Genomic DNA, 10,068 nt, shown 5'->3' with positions numbered 1-10,068 from the left:
AACTGAAAGTAATATGGGAAGGCAGAAAAAGTGTTTGCAGCTAAGCTGTTAAACAGTAATGAAACTTTAGGAAGTGAGCACAGTTTTTATGGACTTCTTTGTGGGGAGTGGCAAGACGATGTTTTGTCAATCATCAATCCTGACTTTCTTCCTCCTTGTTTTCCCCATTATGCTAAGATCTTGGTTGGGAATAAAGTGTAAGGACAAGGGGCCTCTTTGGTTGTTACAATAAAAACAGCAACGGCTGCCTATTCCCTGTAACTATCCATTGCTGCTTTCTGTAGGGTATAAGAAGAGGGGTTACAAACCCCTGTTGAACATAGCTGATCATCAAATAGTAATCAGAGGTAATTAAAGTCTACTGGCTGAATGGCTCACAGTCACTACTAAACCCAATACTTCATTCTGTTTTTCTGTAAGAGGTTGCAGTTGTGCACACCTCTCAGGAAGTCCCTGTACAGTGTGATGCCTGGATTAGGCCCTAGGGATGAACTCAAAACTGCAGAACTGTGATTGGTTTGCCATTACAGAAGAGAATTTTCGAAACACAAATTCCTGGGAAACATTAGGCATCTGTTTCTCTTTAAATATACCTGAAAGTGTCCTTTCTCTTCCCTGACCAGAGAAGTTTAACACAGAGAGGCTGGTGAGACTGCAACCACAGTGCCTGCTCTGCTGGCATGAGCAGGTGCTGATCTCCAGGCACAGTTACAGCTGTGGGTCTTGGCATGGAGAGGCACCACCAGCCATGTGCTGGATGCTGGTAAACAGAATTCTTCTATTCCATACAGGACTGTAAAATATTTTGAGAATTTCAAAATGAGGTGTTCTAGAAATGCAAATCAATACCAATTGGAAGCAAAGAACATATTGCTATTCCTGTGGTTTTCCTAGTTCTGAGTGTAGTGGAGTAAGGGATCAATCTCAATCTTCAGGAAACTTTACTGGTTTTAACGAGGTTACTCAAGAAGTGCATTTGATCTTCTGCTGACAATTTTTAGCCTTGAGAAAACTATTTATGCTTCAAGACAGAGAGTTTTAAAAGTAACAGCAACATTTAATAGCATAATTACCTCACATTATTCTGCATTCTCTGACTTTGCTCAAATGAAACACATTGCACGCTGAAATAATCTTGTAGGGAGGATTATTCAAACAAGATAAAGTCCCTGCTGAATGTAATGTCAGTTCTTTTTATGCATGCTGAGTAACCTACTGTGCTTTGGCAGCTTTAAGACTGAGCCATATCATGCTCATATTGGAAGCATGCAAATGTCTGAGCTAGCAGTTTGAAATGTGGCCGAGCAGTTATTATTCAGGAATGTTAATTATTACTTTTATGTGGATAAAATCTCTGGAGCTGCATCCATTTAAAATTCAACCACAGACACTGTGCACAAGTTTGATTTGGTCTCAGTGTTATAATTTATCTTTGTTTACACCATTGGTAATGGTACCATGCTGGTGTCAACAGACTGAGGGCTTATGAAGTGAATGTAGAAATAAATATTATTGTTAAAGAAAAGATGAATCATTTGCAGTCAAGCAAAACTGAAGGTTTGTCCAGCTGCAGAAAACCTTGACTTGAGGCACTGGAGTACATAGAAATAATGTAAAAATGTTAAATAAAAGTGAATTAATATTAATGCAAATGTGCAAGTACAGTGTAGTTAAAGAAGGGAAAGCCAAGAGAGAGCCAGAGGACAAAGTCTAAGCTGCAAAAGAACATGTGCCAATCCAGCAGGTTTTCTTGAAGAAGAGCTGTAGTTTCAGATCCCCTGGGCTTTATCTGGATAGGTGATTAGCACTTGCAGCTTGTGTGGAGTCCAAGAGATTTCGATGGCAGAAAGGTGTAGGGCTAATCAATCACTGTGCCCCAAGTTTTCAGAAGAGTGTTTTGTCTGGTTTATTTAATGATACCAGAGAGGCAAATGAAAAAAAAAATGAGGTAATTTTAAAAAATTTGGATTCAAACGTGGTATCTTATTTTTGTAAATTGTGTATAGTGTTTGGATGTGCTTTCAGCATGAGCTCTTACTGCTTGTAGTTTCACCAGCTCTGGTAAAGTTTTGGAAGGCATTAGTGATGATCCTACTGTGAGTACGCAAACTATAGACAGGGAGAAAAAGAGATAAAGGAGCAAAGAAGAGTCAGTTTGACACACTGGTGGGAGTCCATGGAAGAGTTTCTTCAGACTCTTTTATCCATTTTGGATTTCCATATATATGCTCAACAGGAATTGTTTCTGAGTTTGAACTGACAATTAGCTGGAAACAAAACCAGGACACAGAAGCACAGACCACTGCTAGTGCAGCTGCATTAGAAAGGGCTGTTCTGAACTCGGACAAGAAGTCTGATTCCAGAACGAGCTGAGAAAGTCACACACAAAACATTTTTATGTCTATTTCAGTGGGACCTTAACTAAAAGTGATACTAATATTCAAAAATAATTGCCAATTAACTGATTAACCTCTAAAGTTTGTGGTAATCTGTAACAGAAAGTCAAGTCCAGGCTTTTTAACAGGCATTTCAGCAGCAAACTCCTTTCTTGAACAAGGAAACTGTGATGTCTGACACACGGCAAAAATGCCTACGGTGAAATGATAATTCTTTGATGCTGTTTGAGGCACGAGATTGCTTGCAAGATGCAGTAACACTACACCCCTGCGACCAATTTCACTCCTAATTTAATTTGCACTTTCTGTGCTAGACCCCAGTGAAGGGAAGCTTCTCTTCTCAGGAAAGCCCCTATATGTGTTTGAAGTTCTGTGAAAATTTAAAACACATGTCCTTGTTGTCCAGAACAGATCTGATTTAACAGCCTGAGCTCCGGCCTCTTTTTCCACATGGGCCATGTTCAGAGTGCTTAAAGCAACTCTGTTGTACCTATGAGTATTTTTACAAATGTCGATTGAGAGATCATGACCCTGTTGGAACACGGAAAACAGAGAGCACAGGTAGGTCATTAAAAATACATGTAGAGTAAGACCTTACTTAATGTGACACAATCAGGCCTTAAGCATGAATCTGTGATAGCCATGTACTGAGGAATGATAGTAGAATTTTTCTGTGTATATATATATGCATCTGCAGCTATAAATACATACATCAGTACTTGTATAACTGTGTGGTATTTAATAATAAATTAACTATCTATTTATTTCTAAGTGATAAGCAGATACTGAGGCATTGCTACTTTTGTCATAGAATAAAGTAAAATGGCAGCCTTTTAACTTTTATCCTTAAAACATGAGCCAACCGCTGATGGGCTCTGAGCTCCTAATACTTTACTTTTTCTCAGAAATGCTGAAATACTCTGCTGAATCCTTTGTGGTTTGGCTTGTCCTTGTTTGGACTTCAATACTTTCCTAGGTTTCTTTATTATCCTCAAAATGTCAGCTCCAATTTTGGCTTATTGAATTAAGGATCCAGCATGAATCTTAAATTAATTTCTCTTAAGGATGTCTGAGTCCCAGTGTTTAACTGGTTCCATACCCAAGTGAAGTGCTGATGTTATTGCCAAATACATTAAGGTCATGTGTGATTCACCCATGAATGAACTGTCACTATGCTCTCTAGTTATTTCTACTTATTTGTATTAAACAATCTTTGACAATGGTACCTATATGAAGGACATATACACAATAGACGAAAAAAGGGGAGAGTTTTATCCCCTCTCTTGTAACAACCTGTTTTTATAGCAGCTTGTTATAGCTGTTTGCAAATGAGTTTAGCAAAATAAATATTTTGTTTGCCTTTTTGAATTATTTTGATAAAATATAAATTCCAGAAGGAGAAGAGTATAGTTTCAGCAGAGTTAAAAAGAGCAGTGGGGGATTCTCAGACAGGCGGATGCACATTCTCAGGAATGCTCTTTCACAGAGCAGCAAGCTGTGAATGCAGCTGCAGGCTTCAGCCTCCTGAATAATCTGCATTCAGAGACTGCAAAGTCATCAATATTTATGGGCTGGTGGGATCATCCCTGGCATGCAGCTACATCTGCCAGCTCTCTGTTTACTCCACATCCTTTTCTCTGCAAGTTTCAGGTTCTTATTTCCTGAGACTAGAAGGTTTGCCCTTTGAAGCAGAGCTCCTCCAGTGAAACAGAGAAGATGCTTCCTGAATCATACTGGGCCAGCACGTTAACTGTGCGTGTTGAGAAATCCTCACTGCAGCAGATATGTGAGAAACAGGAGCTGATCACAGTTTCCCAGACTCAGCCTTGCCTTGGTGGATCCAGCTTTCTTGCTCTGACTTATTTGCTGACAATTGATTTAGAGCAAACGGCTCCCATACCCCTTTTCAGTAGAAACTATTTTTGTCTTCAGACAGAACCTGCAAGGCAACAAATGTCCATACAGATGTATTTTCTCTGAGAGGTAAAGTCTATGCACCAGCAGTAGGACTTGATTCATGTCCACTGGCCCAATACAGCTCATCTCACATTGAGCCAACTAAGTAACTCTTAATTTTCCATATAAAGAAAAATGAAATAAAGCTGGGTTTAGTTTACAAAATCAGCATGGATTTGACAGAGACTCTTATTCCTTATCTGTTCATCTCAGGAGGTTTACATAGCATTATTAATAATAATAATGTAAAATTTTCTGGTAGTTTTATTTTAAATTAATGGTCATCAAGAGAAGCAATACCTTATTGATGTTTGAAAAATATAAACATATAGCACTTATGCGCTTTCTTGCCTTAAATTTGCATATCACTGCAATAAATATAATTTGAATCACAGTCCATCCAAATAGCCCTGAAACAGTAGTGGAAAGTCTGTATTACTCCAGTCACCTTAGATTCTGGACACATTTACTTCACCCAATTGCACTTTCCTCACACTATCCCATGAATATTCAGGTGATAGAATTCTATCAGGACAGGTCCCATGTACCAGGAGTCCTAATCTCGCATACTAATTGTTCACAAAAAGTGCATTTTTAATTAATTTTATCAACATACAGTGCTCTTCCACCCAAGATTGCCAGATCAAAAGTAAAACTTGCTCTGTTTGTCCAAAGAATTCCCTTGCTGCATATTCTGTACTTCTGTTTTTCTCTTTATGAGAAATGTCACTGTGTCTAATGCACAAAAAGTAATTTCTTAAACAGAAGTTACTTCATACAAGTAATTCATGCTGCTTCTAAAAGTCATTGGCAATTCATTACTAGGGAACTATTAATGAATTTCAGAACAGTAAAGAAGCAGGAGAGAATAATATCTCTTCACTCCCACATATTTGTGTGTTGGTTTTGATGTGGTGATTTTGGTTTGGCTTTACTGTCTGCACGGTATTATGAAGTATATGAAGTTACTTGGTTTATTGCTCAGAAGACAGAAAGCCTGGAGGAAAGGTGTGAGAGTCGGGGCCCAAGGGTCCCTGGTTTTGCCTCACGACCTTCGTCAAGGTCCTCAGTCAAGGAAGGGACTGTGTGCAAGGGGCTCGGGCCTAACCCACGGTGTGTGTGTGTACCAAGCACTGAACTGCAGGTGTGACTACTGGACCAGAGCTGGCTCCCATGGGAACTTGTACGAAGACAATGGATGGCTGGACAGCCTGTGCTTACCTGCAACCAGGCCCAGACCTGCTTGGCCCAGACCTGCTCGATCTAAACGGTTGCACCTGGTTCCCAGAGCAACGGGGCTCCTCACAATGACTTTCGGGTGCTCCCTCCCGCTTCTGCCCGCCTTGGCCAGGTGCCCCCCGCTTCTGAAATGACTATAAAAGCTTCCCCCTGTGACTCACACTTTGAGATCTCCCCACGGACAGAAGACGGATCCATTGGCCAGACGCCACGCCACGAGGACGCCTCTGCCGTTGGTAGCTATATCCCCCTGCCCCCCTTTCCTCGCTCTGTATCCTATTTTTCCTTTCTCACTCCCTCTATCGCAAGTGTTGTTGGCACTCAATAAAGGTGCATTTGTTGTATGATTAAACTATTGTCCCCTCGAGTACTTTTTGCACTCTGAGATCACACGAACCTATCACGATTCCTGCTTGGATCGTGACATTAAATTGGCGTCACGGACAGGATTCTGACAGACAGAGGGGTTGCGAGGTTGTGTGTAGTCTGTACCAGGGGGAGGAAGTTTGGCTCCAGCCGCACCTAGCCCGTCACCTCGGTGAACGTGGTTAGAAAGCAAGGGGGGCCTCTCTGATTCCTCGCACACTGCACACACCTAAGGTGTAACAGCACCCCAAACTCGATTGAGGGCTCTGTTGTCAGAATTTCACAAAAGAACTTTGAGTGCAAAAGTCGGGACTGACTACCTGGTGTTAGGGGGAGACATCCTGTGTTGTAATTGAAGGTGAACCTCCCAGGTAGATAGGTCTCCCCACCCACCCAGGGAAGAAAAGGGAAGACACAGCCCTGCTGTGCGTGTGTGTGTGTGTAACTAAGCAGTGCCTCCCTGACGTGGTTTTGATCCCTACACAGACATGGCTGAGGAGCTCCCTGTAAAAGATAAAGCTGCATTTTATGCCTTGTTGGCAAAACATAATGCCCGACCCTCTCCTGGGGGAGAAGAGTGGGCAAAAGATAACTGGTTTAACTTGGAGAGTGTAACTGATAGAATATCTTCTTTGCAACATGAAGTAAAGTATAAATTGGGCAGAAATAAGAATGTCCTTGCTTCAGTTTTGGGAGCTTGTCTTACAGCAGCCATAGCAGAACGTAATGTGAAAATGAGTGAGGAACAAAAAATCATAGACTCTCTTCAGGATTTAGTAACAATTTTGCAAGGACAGTTAGATCAGGAGAGGAAAGAGTTAGATCAAGAAAGAAAAGAGAATCTTTTACTGAAAACAGCTTTGAAAGAATTATCTGTTAAAAACTCTAAACATGATGACCCCTCCCAAATTACTGTGGAAAAGGAATCTCCTTGTAACAATCAAATATATCCACAAAAAGATTTGGAATTGGCTAAAGAAAAAACAGGTCAAACTGAAACCTCGGTGCCAAAATTGAGACCAGTAATTAAAATGGAATACAATTACATTAATGATGAAGACACTGACCCACATATTACAACTAAAGAAGTCCCATACACAGCTACTGAATTAGCAAAATTGAAAAAAGACTTTAGCCGACTCCCACATGAATCAGAAACAGAATATGTTTTCCGGGTGTCTCTCACTGGAGAAGATCAAATTTTATTATCAGAACAAGAGACTGGTGGTTATTGGGGTCATGGTGTCTTCTTAACAACTGGAGATAAGCGCAGACCATGGTCCCTAACTCAGCATGCAGCTTACTGGGCTGGGGGAATTAGTGCCTTGGAAAGAGGAGACCCTTTGGCCCTAGTTGGTAGTTCAGACCAAATTTTAGAAAACATTTATAAAGCTGCCTGTTTACAAATGATAGATGAAAGGAAATTACTTTTTGGCTGTGAATCACCCATGCAATTGCCTGTAAAGCCTGAAATTATGAATCTTTTAATTCAAAAGCCTTTGGAATCACTTAAACCTATAGCAATTGTTTTAAGTTTTGTAGAAAAGCTAGACAGATCCCTCAGAAACCCGAGTGAACCAACCGGATCTACAGATCGTGGTTTCAGTCCTTATCCTACCTTCTCCCAGCCCCCAGTCCCTCGATTTAATTCACCTGCCGGTGATTGTAATTTTTGTGTATTGAGTGAAATTGCAGTAGAATTGACCAATTATGTTAAAACTCCTAGTAGTGAAAAATCAGAGAAAAGAAAACAGATCACTAGCCGTCAACACTTGTTACTATTAGATATTAAAAAAGGGGTCCCCAAAGAAAACCCAAATTTTCTGGGGCAACCCCTCACCAAAAAATCACAGCCCAGCACACACTTTTCTTTTGAGAATCTGGGCAGTGAGCCCAGAAACAATCTAACAATCCAACCCCCCCCACCTGACAGGGTGGCTGAAAGAGCCTCAGTCGGAGCTGTAAAAAATCTGACAATGAACTTGGATGGCAGCCCAGAAGTACCTGCCTCAGTCACTGAAACAGCCCCTCCCTTTTGCCCCAAGCAGTCTCATCTTACTGCAGAAATTGTCCCAGATTGGGCAAAATGTGAAAAGACCAAATGGGCTTCTCATACCTCTTATGGATGGGAGGCTAACAAGGGTTCCAAAATCACTGCTTTTTGCCCAGCAGTTCCAAGCATAAATACGTGCTGGATAATTCCTTCATATTAATTTTTTTGCCTTTGGAGGCAGATTCTGTTGTGTTTATTTTTTACAGGAGAACTCCAAGGGACATAAAGACCACATAAAACCATGATAAAACTGGTGATATTTTAAATATTATTTGTGTTATAGGAACAAAATTAAGAATTTTAAATAGTATTGATTGAGAAATATTAATTAATAAATTGGTTGTTATAATTAAGAATTTGACAATATCTTTTACAGTCGTCCTTATTGGTCTTGGGAATGATTCAGTGGTTATTATCAAATATATTATTAAACTGAGAACTGGTAAATGTGAATGATTATAAATTGATAATTGATTACAAAACTTTTAGCTATTAGCTGCCTCCAGTTTTAGTTGTGGATGCAGTTAGTTGCTGCCTCAATTATAAAGAAATTTTAAAAGATTTTCAATTTTGGCAAAACTTAGTGAATTTTATTTAAAACTTTATTATAAACATAGTCACAGTTTTTGTATTGATCATATGTAATGTTTTAGTATATTTGATATTTCCTATTATTGTGTTAAGTTTAAATCATGATGGAGCTATTCTCTATCCTTTCCAGTATAGGGAATGGGCCCATCAAACTGATGAGAAATTGTAAACTGTTAATTTAGAATTTTGTTTTGTTTGGGAACAACAAAAGTTTATTTGTGCTCACTTGACATGGATGTTCCCAAAGTTATTGACACCGAGTGAATTGCACTAACAGCAAAGTAAGGATTGTTTGCTGTATATCTTAAATTGATTGTTGTGTTTTTGATTTTTTGTGATTTGTTTTGATTGTTTGAAAGAAATTTGTTTTATTGTAATTATTATTGACTGAAATTGTTTAATTAGAATTGTTTGATTTTCTAATGGTTAATTGAATGTAAACATAATGAGAAACAATTATTAAAAACAATTTGTTTTGTTTTCTTTTTTCTTGTTCCTTTTGTTTTCCTCTTTCCTACTTTTCTTTATCCCTCTATTCTTTTTCCCTATTTTTTCCGGGATATGCTACTGACGGCTTGATGAGTCCTGAAGAATTCACAACCGTGCTGCTGAATCAACGGAGTTTTCTTGACGACGATCGTGAGTCACGGGGTGGTGTGAGAGTCGGGGCCCAAGGGTCCCTGGTTTTGCCTCACGACCTTCGTCAAGGTCCTCAGTCAAGGAAGGGACTGTGTGCAAGGGGCTCGGGCCTAACCCACGGTGTGTGTGTGTACCAAGCACTGAACTGCAGGTGTGACTACTGGACCAGAGCTGGCTCCCATGGGAACTTGTACGAAGACAATGGATGGCTGGACAGCCTGTGCTTACCTGCAACCAGGCCCAGACCTGCTTGGCCCAGACCTGCTCGATCTAAACGGTTGCACCTGGTTCCCAGAGCAACGGGGCTCCTCACAATGACTTTCGGGTGCTCCCTCCCGCTTCTGCCCGCCTTGGCCAGGTGCCCCCCGCTTCTGAAATGACTATAAAAGCTTCCCCCTGTGACTCACACTTTGAGATCTCCCCACGGACAGAAGACGGATCCATTGGCCAGACGCCACGCCACGAGGACGCCTCTGCCGTTGGTAGCTATATCCCCCTGCCCCCCTTTCCTCGCTCTGTATCCTATTTTTCCTTTCTCACTCCCTCTATCGCAAGTGTTGTTGGCACTCAATAAAGGTGCATTTGTTGTATGATTAAACTATTGTCCCCTCGAGTACTTTTTGCACTCTGAGATCACACGAACCTATCACGATTCCTGCTTGGATCGTGACAAAAGGCAATTTCTTTGTCTACCCTGACAAACCCCTGAATCTGAATTTATACGATCCAGTGAAGGTACAGCATGGTGCAACTTAGAGATCCTTCTCTCAAGTATATGATGCCATTTTACATCTGTTTAAGTCCTGAGTTCATATGGTAGTCAGGGGG

General features: G+C 40.6%; 1 protein-coding gene across 1 annotated transcript; it reads left to right on the top strand.

Annotated features, from left to right (window-relative positions):
- Nucleotides 1-5,357: 5,357 nt before the first annotated feature.
- Nucleotides 5,358-9,838, top strand: LOC134547140 (uncharacterized). Its single transcript, XM_063390766.1, has one exon. The coding sequence runs from the start codon at nucleotides 6,446-6,448 to the stop codon at nucleotides 8,168-8,170; it is 1,725 nt and encodes a 574-aa protein (XP_063246836.1). The 5' UTR covers nucleotides 5,358-6,445; the 3' UTR covers nucleotides 8,171-9,838.
- The last annotated feature ends 230 nt before the right edge of the window (nucleotides 9,839-10,068 follow it).

The sequence above is a fragment of the Prinia subflava genome, chromosome 2 (genome assembly GCF_021018805.1).
Source record: "Prinia subflava isolate CZ2003 ecotype Zambia chromosome 2, Cam_Psub_1.2, whole genome shotgun sequence".
NCBI lineage: Eukaryota > Metazoa > Chordata > Aves > Passeriformes > Cisticolidae > Prinia > Prinia subflava.
Note: the sequence above shows the minus strand (reverse complement) of the source record. Positions and strands in the feature narration are given on the sequence as shown.